This window comes from Primulina tabacum, chromosome 10 (assembly GCF_025594145.1).
Source record: "Primulina tabacum isolate GXHZ01 chromosome 10, ASM2559414v2, whole genome shotgun sequence".
NCBI lineage: Eukaryota > Viridiplantae > Streptophyta > Magnoliopsida > Lamiales > Gesneriaceae > Primulina > Primulina tabacum.
The window spans coordinates 791,170-810,980 of NC_134559.1; the positions used below are offsets into that span (position 1 = coordinate 791,170).

Sequence of the window (19,811 nt, forward strand, 5' to 3'; positions counted from 1 at the left end):
CTCAAACTCGAGCTCAATTCTATGCTTATCGAGCTCGAAAACGAGACGAGCTCAAGCCAGGCTTGTTAAACATGCTAAACGAGCTATTAATGAATCAAGCTCGAGCCTGACTTGATTAACATGCTAAACGAGCTTTTAACGAGCCGAGCTCGAGCTTTTCTCGAGCTCAGTAAATTCAATACAAACCGAGCTCGAGCCTGATAATAGAAGCTCGAATCGAGCTCGAGCTCGAACTCGAGCCTCAAACAATTTTAAACAAACAAAGCTCAAGCCTGATACTGTTTGGTTTGTTTTGGATCATTTACATCCCTAATTATTTACTTACGCAATTTCACATTCCTGCACATTCAAATTTTCAGACCGCTTCTTATTAAATTTTTAACTATCTGTTTATCATTAGCCTAACCAAACCATTTCTACACTTGTGTTATATTCATAGTAGTCCAATAAATATAGTCGTTCGAAATATTTTTTAACAAGTTAAAAACTAAAACGGTTTAAAAATTTTCAAATATTTTAATGTATTTATTTATTCACCACCCTAGATGTACGTTTTCGATCCGAACATTGTTGGAACTCGGATGTACTGCTATCACAGATCTAAAAGCAACACTAATCACTCGGATGTACTCTTCGCGAGGGCCGAATCGTCGAGTTCATGATCATTCTGGTGGGCGACAAGACCAAGGCCGTTGATGTCACCGCCCCCGGAGGTGGCCCTATACGGAGGGGAAGTGACATAAATATTCGTGATGGAGCTGTAGGTGGATACGGGTTTAGCGATCGGAGGAATGGTGGAGGTGAGTGCTATAATTGCGGCGAGTTTGGGCATATGGCTAGGGATTGCATCGGCATAATCGGCGGCGAGAATGATAGATAGTAATTGTTATAACTGCGGAGGGTATGGGCATCTGGCGAGGGAGTGTCCAAGTGCTAGCCGTCGCGGAGGAGGAAATAATGCAGCTTGTTTTGCTTGTGGTGAGTGGGGGCATATGGCGAGGGACTGTATGGGTGGTGGAAGCAATCGTGGAGGTGGTGGTTTTGGGAGGTTTGGAGGCCGACGCATCGGCGTCATCGGAGGGAATTGCTTCAACTGCGGGGAGTCTGGACATTTTGCTAGGGAATGCACGGAACCGCCTCGCGGATGATGTGTTGTGACTTTTCTTTCTTCTTTTTGGCTCCGGTTTTGTTATTTCTTTGAACTATTTAACATCCTGGGTTATACACTTATATCCTTATAGAGTGATGTTTGGTTAATTTTGGTTGGCATGCTATGCTATCAACTCATTGATCGTGGGAATTTCTTTGAATCGGTTGGTATACAATTGGAAATATTGTTCTTTCTTGGTTGTCGTCTTACTCACTTCTTGCTCTTGGCATCTTAGTATCTTACCACCCTGCGCATTTAAATGTTTGGAGTACCCTATAGGCTATAATCTACGTTCTCAATAGCTATAATCTACGTTCTCGACTTCTCGTGGTTTTAAGCTCTGTTTTCTTGTTGCCCTTGATGATTATTTTTATTTGGTTGTTGTGGTCTAAGAAACTGATTGAACCAATTATTTTATAACGTTGATTTTCAGCTGCCTGCGGATAGTTTATTCTCAGTTTGACTGAAAATTGCTATTTGAGGTGATGCTTTACTTGGATATAAATGGTTACTCTGTTATTATCGGCCATTTTTGTTTTTATGGACTTGAATACGATAATATTGGTGTATATTGTTTCTATGAAGCTGGTGCTGTAAGATGTTTTAGGAGTGGAATTAATGACTGATAAAAAAAATTAATCAACTTTAAGTTCTGTGATTTTTTTTATGATATAATTCGATTGACATACTCCGTGCACACTTCATTTGTTCCCATCACGGCATCATCTCAACTCTAAATTTTCATGACATTAAAATATACATTCCCTCGAGGATTCTGTGGCATATCCCCATTTGATTTCCTTCTATATTTTGGGAAGGAAAACTTGGAAATTTTACAGTATATAGTGGATGCCAATGTCTCATTCATGTATATGTCACCTACCTCTTCATCTCTTACTTCTTTGTGCTAGCCAAGGCAGCCCTTTCTCTGCACTTAAATTTATGAGTTTTTTTATCATCTTTTTTTAATATAAGATAATGTGTGATGCATAAGTTATTCATATCTACTTTTAACCAATAGTTTTTGTTTTATTTTATTGCATCATTGATTGATAAGTACATATTGTATGCTATGTGGAATCATTTTCTTCATATATCTAGATTTTAGGAATACTATGTTTAGTTTGCCTCGCATCCTTGAGTGCTTGTTGCATTATTGACTATATTTTGGACATGGCTAAAATCTTTCATCAGTGTACCAGTTTGCGAGTTTTTAAGGTGGTTTTCCATGTTTAGAATTTTATTGGTGATGTATGGACAATATTATGTGTGGAATAGTATGGATGAGATGATTATTTACTATCATCGCTTCATACCTGTTCGCTATCGCTGTTGTGCATCAGGTTGTAGTTCCCATCCTTTCTTGCATTGCAAGTGGTTTGCTGTCAATTAATGTTTTCTTTGAGATTCATTTATTTGGGTTAGTTGAATGGAACACCAATTAGATCTGAAATATGTTAGAAGTTTATCTACATCTAAATCACTATATTGTTGCTCTCTCAGAAGACCCTAAAAAAGTACGAGTTGGAGACCTGTGTAGAAACTGCACATTTCGATTGGATACTTCAATGGTCGATCTTTATTTCATTTATTTATTTAAATTATGATGAATGATATACTTGATAGATACTCATCTTAATATTAGATATAAAGTGCATATATTTTGATCAAAGATTAATGATGCACCGTTATGGATATTTGGAACACAAATACGATATGTATACAAGATATGATAATTATTAGATAATTTGAAACGATGTACTCATATATAACACATTAACGGTTTGTAATTTGTAATAAAACGGATTCAAATATTTATCAATTCACCAACAATTATCAATTAAAAATAAAGTAATTGCTATACATGCAGTTATGTCCACCTTCCCCAAGCACCAGCAATCAGTTGGTGGTAGTTCTACCGACGAAATAATGAAATTTACGATGGCTGTGTCACAGCAGTGCTCTTTTTTAGCCGCCACGGATGCAGTCCATCCCTATACGCATGCTGCTTCATGATGCTCATGCTTTTCATTTTTTGTTTTTTAATTATATGTCCTTTTGGTTTAATTTGCAAAGTTTATTTCATCGGTACCTCCATTGAAGTGTTCGTTTATTGTTTCATTCGATTTTCCGGCTTGTAAATTTCAGTGAAGAAAATATTTGGTAACTCACACTGCGTATATGATAATCCAAGGTGAGAACGTTAGATGTCAAAATTTTAAACAAATGGTATCATCATCTTCAATGGAGGGGAGTAAACTTGCCTCGATCCTTTTACTTCACATTTCCGTTACTGTTGGGCGGCAGCTAAACCTAAGATCTTCTCTTAGCCAATCAACTAAGCTTTTGGGATGGCCTTTGGCTGGCCGAGAGCTATTATTTGGTCGCTGAGCGCATATTACCTGTACTCACATTACATGCCAATTAAAGTTCGGTCCATGTACCAAAGGTCCATTCTTTGAAATACTGATGAAAGATGCTCAAAATTGTGTATTGTGGGAATCGGGAGTCTTAGAGGTAACAATGTTAATTTCCGAGGCTGAAATGTCTCGGACTTCCAGCCTAAACCCTAATTCATGGTTTCCTCTTTACTTTTATGCACGAACTTAAACCCATTTTGTTTTGTGTTTTCATTCATCATTGACTTACTAGTATGGTTTGTTTCTTTCCTTCTTTTGTATCAAACTTTCAAACATTTCATGTTTTAAGTTTATTGCATCATTTTTTCAGGGAATGTGAATCTCCAGTATATTTACCCTGTGGATTGATATAATTGTGCATCACCATTCATTTGGCAGCAAAATGAATGTGTTTTTCTTTGACGCAAAGTTTCACTAAAAGCAGATGGGCGATCATTTTACAAGAAGACCATTATGTATCCAAAGAGAACAGTAGGATAGAGCACTAAAAATTGTGGATAAAAGGTTATAATTTTTTGGGAGTTCAATTTTGGAAATAAAAATTTTTTGGGTTCAATTTTGGAAATAAAAGATAATAGTTTTTTTTTTTTATGGAAAACGATAAAAGGTTTTAGCTAAGCTGAAAATACATTAAATTTTTTTTGACATGCAGCATCAATGAAACTAGGGGCTTTTATGAAGCTGAATATATCTTTGCAATGAATGGGCACTGCTTCCATGTACCTACGGTTGTACCTAATACTTTTCTCTATAAAAGATGACCATCGACTGTGAAATATCAAGATACATATACTATTCATTTATCCTCTCTGTTTTCATCTACTTGCAGTACACTGCATGAGTATATTATCGTTTATGTGCAGCATAAAATGCTCTAAAGTCTAAACTGGAATAATTTCCTAGATTTGCGTTTCTGTTGACTGATGGGATTATCTCATCAAAACTTTGCTACTGTAGGTGATTAAGAAGTACCGATCTAGTCAGAGTTTAGTTCTGTTTTCAATTTTTCATACCTTGAAAATTTGCTATGATGGGATACAAATAAAATGAAGTAAATGGAATATTCTATCGCATATTAGCGTCTTATTTTACCTGATTTGCTATTGATATGCTAATTTGTTGTTCCCTTTGGTCATTAAATTGGTTCGAGTAAATTCCATTTGCCCTTTGGGCTTTAATCCATAACAGTTTTCTGGTTTATTATGCCCTCCTTCATTTAAGTGGGCCATTTATGTGTCACCACTCTCTTTCATTTTACATGGGTTAGGTTAATCATTGCCGTTGCCCTTATTTTCCATGTATTACTTGTGAAAATTGGGAAGGAACTCAAATCTTACTTCTTCGCTACTACAATTTCTTATGACCCCGCAACACACTGTTTCATTGTAATGTGCTTAATTCATATAATTGATCTGTGGAATATAACACTGACTTTTTCTTCATTTTGAGATATTGACCTTTTGGAGAATTTATGTGTTGAATTATTTATCTAAGTAACTATAATTGATTTTGTGTAATCAAGCAACTATAGAGTGATTCCTTTTTTTTTTCCACTCGATGCTCCGTTGACTTTGAGCACCAAAGTTTAGCTTGGTAAACCAAACAATTACTTTGTGTGTCTTGTATCATGTATCTTTGAAGTTCATTTAGATTCCTTGAATATCATTCCCAGTTGTATGGCCTTTCCTCACAGCCATTCTTCACTTTCTTGGCTGGGATAAATTTCCTGGACTCACAAAGATCAACACTAGCTCTCAGCTTCCATTGTTGATCAACATCCAAAAGTTTAATTAATATGTCGTTTATTTGAAGGCTAAGCTGAACGTTTTTCCTGATTGCACTTCCTCATTTTCCATTGATAATATGATATGAATTACCGCTTGAAACTTGTAGGCACCCTGGAAATCAAAGTGCTCGGAGCCAGAAGATTTCTATGTGATAAATATGCTAATCAAGTGAGGGATTTATTAATGCAAGGAAACTATGACAAGGTGATTCTTGAACTTCTCAGGGTTTTATTGAAAGAAGATGAAAAAGCAACAGTATTTTAAAGTGAAACAGGGTCAAAAAGTCAGCTACTTGGTTCTCATGATATCCAGTGGTTGATTTTTCATCACAGGTCTCATCGGAGTCCATGGCATTCAGAACTGGGTAACTTGTGAGTAATTTCGGACTTTCGGTATATATTTCAACTGATATTTTGGCAGTTTATTTCTGAAAATGGGTTTTCCTTACCTTTTCATGCACAATGCCACACGATCATCTATTCTTCATTAAATGCAAAGGCGATGTAATTCTGTGTGAAGCGTTGAACTAGACATGTTTTGTACCTTGTTATTTTGGTCTGTAAATATCATCCGAGCATGAGATACAAACTTTTTATGAACATGATGTGATATCTATGGCATTCCATGGCTTCTTTTGGTGTTATCAAGTCCGTATTGGTCTATTGATTCAATCGGAGATGGGAATGCAATGTGCATCTTGTATGTTTCTCTCTTTCTATTGTTTTCTTATTTTTTATTTTCTCTTGTTTATGTCTTGTTTTCAGTTATCACTGTTCACGCAGATGTGACAGTTTGTCCACTGCAACGCGGCTTTTCTTTTCATGCTACTTCAATTAAGATTCCATGGAGGTATGCGAAGTTAATGATAATAGCTAGATCAATTGTTTTTACATGATAGTAAAGCACACATGCACCACTTGCAAGAACTCCTGATTGGTCATGTGCGAATGAAACATTATTGTTGATTATGAATCTATGATGGCTTCAATAAATTAAGCTGCTTAGACTGCCATGCTATATCAATTCATGTCAATTATTATGCATGTTTCTGAATAAAGGACGCCAACTCTTGCTTTCGGATTTATGTGCCGAAAAATTGAAAAGCGAATTTAAAGATGAATAAAATAATTACTAACCTAGACTTGATAAATTGAACTTTTGGAGTTCATCCAGTGCATTAGATTACTAGTTTGTGCAAAGAAAAGTAATGGGACCTTTTTCTCTTTATTCTATGCGTTTGAACATAATAAAATCACTGACGAAGGTCGAAGGTAATAGAATGATATTTAACTTGATGGTTGGCCAAACTAATCTTTAAAGCATCCAACTTTTAATGAATTCTGCAAGACACAAGGATTGAAAATTCTCGTTTTTTAAGCATTTAGATGAAATGGTAATTCAGTGGTGGATTATGGAACATTTTCCTCCTTCATTTCTGTCCTCTTTTTCCTCAATTTGGTTGTGTTCTAATTTTTGCATAAGCTTTACTCACATATAACTTTGTGAATTGAATATAAAGGGAATTTTAACAACTGATATGCTTTACTCAATTTGGATTGGGTTATTGATAGCCATGTTTTGGCCTAGAGACAATATTATCTACTGATGCAAGCATAGTAGGCTTTGTAATCCTACATTATTCTTAGAGACATGTTACTTGTAATTAACATTTATTTATTTTTGTTGATCGTATTGTAAAACCAGTAAATCCACGTATGGTTATGGTATTTTTTCCTTTTATGTCGATTTTCTTTTGTAATCCTTAATTTTCCACGAATTTGTTCCTTCTTGTGTTAGTGAAGGCTACCTATAAGGGGAAATCCCCCCTTTGTGCCGGTGAGTGTGAAATCAATTTAAGATAAACATCACATTAATTATTTTTTGGAACCAAAAACACATATGAATTGGATCCAGTCTAATGGGCTAAATTTGTGTAATCTTTCACAGATTTTGTCAACGTTATATTATAACGTTTTAAAAGCTCTTTTTTTTATTTACTCTGTTCTCTGGTTCACATATCTCCATTTCTTTTTCATTCAAAAACGAAGGAAGGGCGTTTGTGATCCAAACCATCCTTTTTAGGGGTAAGATATACTGGCTATTTCTTGTGTAAAAAATTATTATTTGTTCGTACTAGATAAGAGGTTAAAACTAGAATCGATTTCTTATGTTCCAATTATGGTTTAGTTTTGTCGGCGATAGTAATTTTATGTGTGTGTGCTCGCATCTATACGTATATGATATATTCTTTATGTTATTAAATTGATATGATCTATAGCCACCATAAGAACATATTATGCGAATGGAGAAGTATTGTTTTTTTAAGGTTTCATATGCTATGTTATTCGAAAAATTGAAGCCCAATTGAGTTAAATTCACTTCTATATGTGATATGTTAGCAAAGTAAAGTCTCTCGATTCAGTTCCATTTTTTGAGAAAAGCCACTGAATTAATTTTTTTTTACATGTATTGAGAAAAGTGTGCAATGGTGTGTCAGATCTTTTTTCCTTCAAGCAGGTGTCTGGGTTGAAGTGCTTGCCAATGTTATTAAGATTTTATTAATGTTTAGTTGCTTTTGGTAATTGTGAAACAGATCTGGTTAAATGACTAGGGCAAGGGATATACACATCCCTCTTCCACTAAAATATAAGTTCTCTCCTTATACGTCATTTCGAGAGTCATGCCTTTGCGATTGTGACATTCCTGAATATTTGTCTATGATTTATTTTGACAAGATGTCCGAGAAATGAATGGATTACTGGAAAATATCCATGTTTTATTGTCCTGGTGCCTTATTAGTTGCATGAACGTGTCACCGACTCACCATGGACTAATGGCATTTTACTTTGTGGCGCATATATATATATTTTTAATATGATGGATGATCATATAGGAATTTATTTAGCAAAAAATTTTCACTGTTGGAATGAAATTAGATTAGTGAATCTTGGCCAATAATAGTATGCTACCATGCAGATGTAGTGTAGGCCAGGTGACACCTATTGACATTCTGAATAATATACTAACTAGCGGCTGTTTTCTGCAATTTATGGGGTTGTGTTAGGAACTGAAAAGTGATGATAAAATGGTTGTTTGCTGCCTAATATTCTAGTAAAGTTCAAAGGTTTTATGAAAATTAGATAGTGGTTTGATGAAAATTACTGATATAGAAAATCTGGAAATAAAATCCCAAGTTCTTGTAAAAACCCAAGCAGGCACCAAGTTTTTTGTGGAATTAGTAGCTATCGAAGCAGAAATAAGCAATCATGTGCATTTAGTTGATGCGAGCCGATTTATTCAAGCTTTTAATTTTGTTGCATTATGTGCATAATTGTTTCTTTGTGTGCCAGAATTGTACTCAGAGTGTCAAATGGCTGAATTTCCGAAGTCCAGCAAGGAATCGTCCAAGAACGAAGCGCCCAAGAGATCATCTTCAGATACAAGGGATAAGAATGTACCCAAACAACAAAAAAGAATGGACTACCCTGTCCAAATGCTTCCAGCTATGAAGTTACCGGTTTCCAAACCTTCTGCATTTCGGGATTTTAAATCATCCGTCAGAATTTGTTCAACAACAATAAAGTCGCTTCTAATCAAGAGCAAGAATTTGTGGTGGGTGCCTCTGGTGTGGATGCCGACAAAGGCAGTAGCAGTTGTAAGGATCCCAGTGTTGAAATTTCACCGAAAGAGAAGTCCCTCCAGGCTGCACATAAGCTCGACCTCAACTCTTCTTTGCCTGACCTGAATGTTGTCCCTCCTGAACTCATGTCAATTAACGATGTTGATAAGGGATCCAATTTTCAGAATGGGCCTTCGTTCGTGGCTGATGACCTCCAAGACGTGGTGAAGGTCGTCCGTAAACTGGAAATCGAGGGCCATATCTCGGGGACTTTCAGATTGAAATTCCTCACTTGGTATGGGTTGCATTCCACGGCCAAAGAATGCGATGTCGTACATACCTTCATACGAACTCTGAATGATGATCTGAGCTGCTTGGCCGGACAGTTAATTGACTCGTTCTCGGGCATTATAAACATGAGGTCGTGAAATAGTTTCTTTCGAAAACCTGGGGCATTTTGGAAGAGAGACTCAGTTTATTTTACCTAGCAGTTCTTTGAACTGGAGGAGTAATATTTAAACTTTGATATTTTCATCGTGGTATTCTCTTTATGTCGACTTTATTATTAGTTTTGAACTACATGATTCAGTGTGGGTGCAAGCGATTTGACTGAGGTTAAATTTACATGATGGATTGAGTTTGCGCTTTTTTCTCGCGGCATACATGAATATTTTTCTCCCATTTTATACAATCATTACAATTCCATCTTTTCTACGCATTATATCAACATTCAATATTCATAACCAAACAAAGTTTAGACCTCACACTCCCCAATACCACAAAATCAACTTCAAAAACTTTTTATTTGAAATGGGTTGAAATACTGCCCCCGCAAAATTTGTCTATGATGTAAAATCTTTTGTTTGCGAGATTGCTTAGTAGAAGTTTGGTTTCTGCGCTACTCGACCCCCAAATAATTAAGCGAGATGCTCGAATTAAAACAACTACAAGGATCAAAATCTTGGAATAAACACTTCAAATCTTCCCCTCAAAATAATATTACACGTTGTGTCTGAGATAGAAGGATGATTCCCTATTAAATTATTTCTAAATTTATTTTACGGGCATGCACGAATTATTACATATATCTTTCACACAAGGGAGAACACCATTTGGGTCGATTTTTTTAAGTAATCAGATCTTCAAGGTCAAAGAAGACTGCCCGATCGACTCGTTCGGAACCATGGGAGGAGGGTTCATATTTAGCTTCTTGATGGGATGCTCTTCCGGAATAGAGGGTGGGTTTAAAGTTGTTGGCTTCTTAGCCTCAAAACTGCTCTTCACCCACTCAATATATCCCCCTCCCATGTTATATGCATGTTTGAATCCCTACCAATAGAAAAGCACCAATTCATGTCCAATTTTTACAACAATTTCAATGCATATAAAATAGATGGTACGTTTTATAATATACCCAACAAAATATTCATTAACCATATCTATAAGTGAATAATCGATATACAGAAAAAATATATATTAAAAACCGATGCTAAAATTAATGTCCTTACAGCATCAAGAAGATCGGTGGTGGCATACACAGACCTCACCCCACTTTGGCAACCCTGGAATTTTAACTTCTTGACATCAAATTTCACTCCAATGTAATAATATGGAGACAAACAGTAATTTGAAGCTCTAATCAGAAAAGAAACATTTTTTTTTATACATCTAGCTAGTTCTAACATCTAATTATTAAATATCAATAGATATGGATATTTACCACAAGAAGCAGATCTTCCCTGGCATGTGTGGACAAAACTTGATCCATAAAATTCTGATTTTTCACCCTTCCTGAATTTTAAATAATATAACTCACAATAAAATAACATATATATTATATATAAACTGAGGAAGATAAGAGAAAATAAACTATAAAAAATACAAACCATTTGGGGTACTAAACATGTATGGAATGTTGATGGCATTCTCCACATGACCTTTTTGGAATTCTTCCTCAGTCCTGGTAAATTTTTTAATTATTAAAACAAAGAAAATAAAACAACCCACAAATAAATTGACATGTTGAATGCATAGATGGTCACAGCCTTTAAAATCTAAAAATTATAATAATTTCATAAATAAACATATATCGGCAACGTAATTAAATTCAATTTGACCTGACATCAAGATAGAGGTAGCCTGAATTTAGAAGATTTCTTGCGGCATGCACATCGACAGTGATAATCTCTGCATTTGAACTGCACAAACGAATGCAAAAAAAAAAAAAAAAAATGAGACTTTGTAAATCCAAATGAGAAACTTATTTTCCATTTGAAAAGCTAAAAAAATATACCATTTCTTCATATCCATTAAATTTTGACTGCAGAGAAATTATTGGGGTCGTAGGTTGATGTGGTGCTTCTGTTCTAAAGCTTCATGTCATTTTATAGACAGTGTAGTGCCCACAATGGAGTAAGGCATCACCCAACAATTATGTCTACACTTCGCCAAAAAATAAAGAAACGAGACTCCACAATTCTAATAAATTTATAATAATAAATAAAAATAATAAATTACTATTTATTAAGTGAGAGGGGGTTATAAAAACTATTTATGAAGCCTAATGTAAAAGAATTTTTTTTTTTTTTTTAAAAAAAACCCTATGAAAGAGTCGAACCACTAATTTATCAAAATAAAATGAAAATTAATCACCAAATCAGTAATCAATAATTAAACCAACTTTACAAAAGTAACACACAAAATCCCCACTTACTAGAGTATTAGCACAAATCAGATTAGAGGGGCTGTCAAATAAGAGAGTTGAGTTGACAATTTTCCAACTCATCAAAATAGGAACCGGCCCGCCAAGTAGCGGGTTAAGTTGACAGTTTTACCTAACAGCGCTATTAATAAATCAAATACAGTAACATTTTATCATTCAATTGCAAAATTATCATGTGGCCCAGGTGATTTTTTTTAAGAAATAAGCATATTACACCTATTTTATTTTATAATAATAGAAAAATCAGGGGGAAAAAAAATACAAGCACGCAAATAATCACCATTCAAATTAATTGCTAGTAATTATGCTATTAAGATCGAAATGATTTTAATCTGCATCACACTTCAATAATTTCATGTCTACATACAATGAACAGAACACCGCTCGATGAAAAGAAATAAATGCTATTTAATTGGCAAAGTGGTCGTTAAAATGTTGTCATGAATCATCATAAATCAAATTCATATTTTATACATTGTAAAAAAAATTAATTTTTTTAATAAAAATTTATAAATTGTTTTTCTAGTTTACGTACGTTGTACCGTCTCGACCAATTAATTTGCTGAATCCAATTGCCGAATATCATAATTCAGATTGTTAATAGATTATATAAATAGGTAATAAGTTCTAATTATGAAACATTATTGATCGAGTGTAGATGATAAAATCAAATCGACTACATCTGATTGCTAAGAACAAATTTAAACATCAAATTTGTTTAATTTTTTTTTTTCGATGCGCACTAAATAAATCTTCGTATTGTTCTCACATTAAAGTTTATAATATGATACATATATAATAGTTAACAAATATTCATCTTTTTCAGCATATAATATAAGACGAAGTGCCGTATGGGATATTGTGGTATCTTCCCTATTACAATTATTGTTTTTACGTCTGGTTTTATTTATAGTTTGTACTCGTCAATTTCTGCCAAGGCAAAGGGACAAACAACGAGTCATCACGGAATCATTAGTTTGCTAATACCAAACAAATCTTGCTCAAATGATGAAGTTCCTCGAAAGGAGGGGGTCAAAGCTATTCAATATAGAGTAAGTTTTTTGTGAGACGGTCTCACAAATCTTTATCTGTGAAACGGGTCAACCTTATCGATATACACAATAAAAAAAGTAATATTCTTAGCATAAAAAGTAATACTTTTCCATGGATAACTCAAATAAAATATCTGTCTCACAAAATACGACCCGTGAGACCGTTTCACATAAGTTTTTGCTTTCAATATAATATTTATTTTTTTAAGTCAACCAATCTAATTTTATATAAAAGATATATTTTTTTTTCATAACATCCAGGATTGGATTAAAAAAACATAGGTTTCTGACAATTATTTGAAGAAAAAACTACTCAAAGAAAGGGAAGAATTAATACAAATACAGATTAAACCAATGATATCCATAAAATTATTTACTATACCTTGATTCGTCAACGAGCAAAAATTTCTCAATTCCCCTTTGGTGGGATTGATAATTGAACCACAAAATGAGTAGATAAGCATTTCGGCAGGTGGAGAGAGTAAAGAAGCATTTGTACTAGTTTTATTAATATATTTATTTATATTATTATACTAGCGTCTTGATGCACACGATACGTGTACACATCAAACTAAAATAAATATACAACTTTTTCTTAGCGATCAACACGGCCATAAGTATTGGAAAATGGGGAATATATTTAATGATAGAAACTAAAAATTAAATCCGTATAGGTAATTATATTAATGATTATAGAAGGACGCAAACATGCAATTTTATAGAAATAATATGATCATGGAAGTGAAAGTAGATAGTAAGAGTAAATAAATCAAACAAAGAGGAAAGGAAGTGAAAAATAAGAATGAGACAAATTAATCATGAAAGTGAAACTAGAAAAAGAATAAAGAAGAAAACATGATATGTAAGAAAGAGAAAATAAAATAAATAAGATAAAGATAAATTTTAAAAAAAGTTTAATGACATTAACACTTCCATTGAAAAATAAAAAAGCAAAAAACATGATATGTAAGAAAGAGATTAATGCATTTAGCCAATAAAAAAGGATTTGTTTGAACATTTATAATATATTATAAGGAAAAAAACTTAAAGTATATGTTTGGACAAATTTTTTTTTTTTTAAAAAATTTCTAAGTATAAATTTTAAAAAATAACTGAGATGTATTTTTTTTATATTTTAAAAATAAAAAAGAGTCAAACGAGTAATAAATCTCAAAAAAGAAAAAACGAGAAAAAGAAAATTACGATTAAAAGGTTTTTAGAATAATTGTCTAAATATATATTTATTTAAAAAAAAACTTTTAAAACATTTTTATAGTTTTTGTTAAAAACAATTCCCAAAAAATAAAAAGTTCTCAGTAGTCTGCAAATTAAATTTACAGCCTTCACCAACAATGATGCATTTACATTAATTTTGAAATTTATGTTTTTAAAAATTAAATAAAAAAACCCATTTATTTGCCATTTTTCCCAGTAAAAAAAAAGAAAAAAAAAAGAAAAAGAATAAGGGGTAGCCAACCTAGTTAAAAAAAAATATGAGCATATTGTGTTGCATTCTATTTTAATAGTTTTATTTTTAGATGGCACAATGCAATGTCTATCTTTTGGGACAACAGAGCTAATAATTATCAGCTGAATCGTAAAATTTGATGTAGATTATCAAGATGTCATAGTGCATGGAGCGCGAATGACGCGTACCCCAAGTTTCATATTCCATCAAACTTCCCACAGATGGAGTCAGTACCGAGTTTTGACTTGATTGATATGTGCACGTAGAATCTTTCAAGTTTTCTGGTCACATTTCTAATGTTTTAACACATATTTTAGCCTCATTCTTTTCATAATTATTTCATGCTGCGAAGTATTCATGGAGGAAGAATTTCGAGATATTGTTGACATTAGGTATCAAATCACTGTTCTGTTCGGGTCTTTAAACTTCTTCATATTTTTGCAACTACGGGGTATCAAGCACTCATGCGAGACTTTATGAATTAATAATAATAAAAATAATAATAAAAATTAAACAGTTTAAGATGGTTTATAAAAAAATTCCGGTTTTCTGTTAGTCTACGTATCACACACACATACCCTTTTCAGTTTCCCAGTACCAACGCCACTCTATTTTCAATCCGGAGCTGTTTTTGGACTGGAGAATTTGAAAAAATTTAGCTACTGCGATGAAAGATTACGAGGTACTAAAGATTCGTCCATTTATTGTTCTAGGTTCGATTATGGATGTTGATTTTGGGGCACGATTTGGAATTGGGGATAAACTCATGCGATTTGATTGTCACGTAATTAGTTTTCATTTTTTTCTGTTTTTAATTTACTAGTGATTATGGTTTTGGGGCCACTTTGATCTCGACCTTTTTTCGCGAGCAAATAAACGCTGGCTTTTAAATTGGATTCGATGTGCTTGAAATCAAAATTCTATTTTTGGTCTTTGAGAAAAGTCAAGATGGTGTTCGAAGAATTTCGTTTGCACTATTATTTGAAGTTAAAATTGAAAGAAATATAATGTAATGGAAGAATAGGGGGTGCGGTGAACGCATATTGGACATAGTAATATGGTTGTTTTAAATTTTTAATAGTCACTTGACCCTCTTATCAGATCCCAAAAACATCTTTAAAACTGAAATGTTTTCAGAAATCTGTCACTGGAAGACTATTTTCATTGCTGTTTTAATCCAGCATATCTGAACCGATGTGGACAAAGTCGTCATCGACACATTACCAGTCAGATGAATGCCCACGTCGGATATAGTAGTACTACCATTATATTTTACTTTAGTTTTTGGATACTCCTGTAGCCATATCCACACAGTGTACTGGTCTGAGATTTGTATATTTTGAACTGGTTAATATGATTGGCTTTATAATCCATTTGTATTCATTTTGATTAATACTTATCTCTAATAATATTTTGTGGCCTGTCAGTATAATTTTTTAGTTGAAAGACGATCCCGTGTCTAAAAAAATGAGCTCTCAAGAGGCTGCTGATTTGTTGCAACTTTTAAAATGTCTTTCTGTGGTAACTTGGGACTGTGATTAAAAAATATCTTCACAGATTGAAGAAAAAAAGCAAGCGGCTGCTGATGTGTTATTTCAGTACTCGAAATTTGTTATGGCGTGTATTGGGCATCAGGTTCGACCGTGTGACTTGAGGTTACATCTAATGAAGGTAATGTGTGCAATTCATTTTTATTCCTTCTTATGAATTATACCGACTGTTGTGGAATATTTTTATAATCTTGGATAATTAAAGACCGATTGCTATTAATAGCCTACAAGAGACGTGCTTAGTTTCAACTGAGACGAGATTCATAAAGTTTGTGCCTTTCCATTGCCCCTTCTTGGCTCTTGCACCTTGCAACTATTCTGCACGACACTGCCGTGTTTTAATGTGTGTTTCTTGAAGTAAAGGGCACTAATTGACCAGCTATTGCAAGCCAGGTACTAGCGTTGCTTATTTTAGCAACAGATGCTTTTAGGTGTGTTATCTTCTCCAATCCTCTTAACAAAGACAGGGAATAGTGGATAATTAAGGGAGAAGAAACATGGGAATACACAAACAAAGGAAATACATATCTGAATTTGTAATCGACCACATTATTATGAATCAAATGTAGCAAACTTTTCTTCAATTTTCTAATTTGTATTTTTTTATGGTTGTCTCTATTATTATATATTTCAGAATTACCCTTAGATTAATCCATAAGTAGCAGATCTTAGATGAATTTTTAGAAAAACAAATAGTTATATGTTATTTGTTTAAAATATGCCCCACAAAAATCTATATTTGTGGTTCTCTCTTTCCTGATAGAAAAATCTCCATGAATTTTAGGCATTTTGTGTTTCCTGCTCTTGATTTCTAACTAAAAAGATTGCTCCGAAACCTTTTGGTACAAATTTTTCAGGAAATTTCCGGGGTGCCAGTTTCTTTGAAAGGATCACCGTCCCGAGCAGGTGAGATGGCCGGAGAATCTTCAAGCTCAGGCCCTTAGAAACTTGACAATTCTGACAGTTATAAAGCTCTCTAAAGCTTACTCTTTTAAACATATGATGTGCATGTGTATTTGACGCCTTTGCTTTAGAACCGCACATTATGGGCGCTGAAAGGTGGTTGCTTTATCTCTAATACTCGTTGCCGAGGTGCTACATTTTTCATTTTTTGTCACAAAAATTTTGGATAGGTACTATATTCTTATATGTATAAATTTACGCTCAAAAACTGTTCTGTTGGCTTGGTGTTCTCTTTCCTCCATGAGAAAACAGGCACTATTGATGAATTTACATCTTGTAACCAAGGGTCTCTAATTTGCAATTTTCTGTTATAAAATATCAAATTTAAATGATATTTTTTAAAAAATAATAATAATTGAATATATTACATTTTACACAAAAGTTGAATTAAATTAATGTTACAAAAGTTTTTATAATTAATGCAACACATATGGATTTATCTGAAGTTCAAATGTGCAAATAAAAACATGATATTATAAAGAAATCACAATTCCAAAATAAATTCGATCTTACTAGAAATCTTTGGAAAAATGATTAAATTGAGTCAGTTGATTCATCAAATCAAATCCATTTGATTGACGCATTCGAGTTACGTAGTAACGGGTTTGATTTAATCAAATCCATTTGATCGACGCATTCGAGTTCGTAACGGGTTTGCTTTAATCGGAGTTTTGTAATCGGATGAAAGGTATGAACGACATAATGAAAAGGACTGTAAATCCAATTCATTAAACCAAGCTGGTAAAGAGTGAGATTAATATCACAACGGCTAGTCCCCAAACGGTAATATTCCAACGGCCCACATATTCAAAAATCCTTCATTCCACGCTCTTTGCTTCCACCGTGTCCCCATTTCTCAGCAGCAAATCTTTCACTATTCAACAGCTTTTTTTTTATTTTTGATATAGCATAAGCCGAAGATTATACAAGATGTGGAATGCCCCGACAGGATTCCGACCAACAAAATCCGCTCCTCCATCACCAGCTAAGCCTCTTGGTGTTTCCAGAACCAATTCCGACTCATTCCACATCATCCACAAGGTTCCACTTGGTGACACCCCTTATGTCCGTGCCAAAAATGTTCAAGTAAATATTTTTTTTTTGGTTCCTATGTTCTTTAATTTTTTCATGAAATAATTTATCTTAGGTTTCAGTATGTTTCCATTTACACATATATTTTTAAATGTAATTCGATCAGCTTGTGGACAAGGATCCAGAGAGGGCAATTCCCTTGTTTTGGGCTGCAATTAATGCTGGGGATCGAGTGGATAGTGCTCTAAAAGATATGGCCATTGTGATGAAGCAGCAAAATAGGGCAGAAGAAGCCATTGAAGCTATAAAATCACTGCGGGGTCGGTGTTCAGATCAAGCCCAAGAATCCATTGACAATATCTTGTTAGACCTTTTCAAGGTAGGTTTATTCTCTTGGAAACTTATATTGGCATGGGTTGTACTGAAATAGCATCATAAATGTAGTAAATTTGTAGTTTTTTGCTTTATTTTTATACGGTGATTGTGTGCTGTGTATGTGCAGAGATGTGGAAGACTAGATGACCAAATAGGACTTCTGAGGCACAAATTGTATCTAATTCAGCAAGGGATGGCCTTCAGTGGGAAGCGTACAAAGACTGCAAGGTCCCAAGGCAAGAAATTCCAGGTTTCTGTGCAGCAAGAAGCCACTAGATTGCTGGTAATAATGCTCTTCTGGCACTCTTTTCTGAGTAAAATGAGAATGGCAACTCCTCGCGGGTGACTGAGTGTGTATATCGCACCTCGACTATTGGATTAGCCAATCAGTCATAGTGTTGCATGCCCTGATTTTTCCACCTATTAATCTTATGTGATCAGGCTTTTTTTTACCGGGTTATAGCATCAGTTCTACAGTTAGGGGTGACTGAGAAAGGGCTTCTCTCTGTCCAATTATGTGGTTTGTGTTAGGTTTGTGTTAGGTTGTATATTGAATTGACGTTCATACGACATATCCCAATATATGATATTGCCCACAATGTTGCATATCCCACGTTGCCCTCACAAAAAGTTGTGGAATTTATTTTAACTTCGAGAGCTAACCCACCTAATGAATTAGATTTTTTGTTTTGAAACTATCGGGCATATGGGATAAAACATGTTAACTACGTGTTTATTTATAGGATGATGTTGTGATTTAGTTGGCAAGAAAAACTTGAAATCTTGAATATTATTACAGGGAAACTTGGGGTGGGCATTGATGCAGCAGAATAATTATATGGAAGCAGAGGAAGCTTATAGGAGAGCCCTTTTGCTTGGACCAGATAACAACAAAATGTGCAATCTAGGCATTTGCTTGATGAAGCAAGGGAGAATAGATGAGGCGAAAGAAACCCTTCAGAGGGTGAAACCAGCTGTAACCGAAGGCCCAAGAGGTGTCACATCTCATCTCAAGGCTTATGAGAGAGCCCAACAAATGTTGCAGGATCTTGAATCTGAGATGATGAACAAGGGGGTTGGTGATCCACTGGAGCAGAGCAAGCTATTTGATGCATTCTTGTGCTCCTCAGCAATCTGGCAACCTCAGCCTTGCCAGGATCAGCAGAACAGAATTTGCACAAATTCTTCCTCTAAAATTGAAGAACGATTTGTAGATGAAAATACTAACTCCAACATCATCATGCCAAGTGTTAATGTTAAAAATTCACTCAACATTGATGCAGCACCATTCGTACCTATTGCTGCTACTTTATTACCAGAGAGGCTTAAGCGGATGAGGTCTGAAAATGTGGTTAACTCGCAGATCAAGCAACCCATCACACCAGACATGAAGGGTGAGATGTGGACAGATTTTCTGCCTGATAGTAAGGAATTTGAAGAAGCGATAATCGCTGCAGTTTTGAGTGCAGGACATGGAAATAGAAAACTGGACGAGACTAAGTGTGATGACAAAAGAATACCTCAGAAAAAGGTTGGCAAGAGGCTGAAAGTTTTCCAAGAAATTACACCCTCTTTGAGTCCAAGGGCCTGAGTAATATCTAAATTTAAATTGGCCTTTAATATTGTTTTCATTGGTCTAAGTTAGGTTACCATAAATTTTTAGCTGCACTCCT

The 19,811-nt window shown here is 34.3% G+C and overlaps 2 protein-coding genes and 2 pseudogenes across 3 annotated transcripts; 3 read left to right on the forward strand and 1 right to left on the reverse strand.

Annotated features, from left to right (window-relative positions):
• The first annotated feature begins 616 nt into the window (after positions 1-616).
• Positions 617-9,616, forward strand: LOC142505955 (uncharacterized; annotated as a pseudogene).
• Positions 9,617-9,921: 305 nt separating this feature from the next.
• LOC142505519 (thiosulfate sulfurtransferase 18-like) lies at positions 9,922-11,412 on the reverse strand. Its single transcript, XM_075618528.1, has 6 exons — positions 11,270-11,412; positions 11,094-11,174; positions 10,863-10,936; positions 10,697-10,767; positions 10,485-10,538; positions 9,922-10,305 (listed from the first exon to the last, which is right to left on the reverse strand). Exons 1-6 carry the CDS (start codon positions 11,284-11,286, stop codon positions 10,111-10,113), a joined length of 492 nt encoding a protein of 163 aa, XP_075474643.1. The 5' UTR covers positions 11,287-11,412; the 3' UTR covers positions 9,922-10,110.
• Positions 11,413-14,767: 3,355 nt separating this feature from the next.
• Positions 14,768-16,939, forward strand: LOC142505334 (uncharacterized; annotated as a pseudogene).
• A 321-nt stretch (positions 16,940-17,260) lies between these two features.
• Positions 17,261-19,734, forward strand: LOC142505844 (protein POLLENLESS 3-LIKE 2-like). 2 transcript variants are annotated; one of them, XM_075618964.1, is made up of 5 exons: positions 17,261-17,514; positions 17,640-17,817; positions 17,930-18,142; positions 18,266-18,421; positions 18,938-19,734. In XM_075618964.1, the coding sequence occupies exons 2-5, from the start codon at positions 17,662-17,664 to the stop codon at positions 19,727-19,729; spliced, it is 1,317 nt and encodes a 438-aa protein (XP_075475079.1). In that variant the 5' UTR covers positions 17,261-17,514; positions 17,640-17,661; the 3' UTR covers positions 19,730-19,734. The 2 variants fall into 2 exon arrangements, with proteins under 2 accessions (XP_075475079.1, XP_075475078.1); XM_075618963.1 differs by lacking the exon at positions 17,261-17,514 and having other exon boundaries at positions 17,526-17,817.
• Positions 19,735-19,811: the final 77 nt, after the last annotated feature.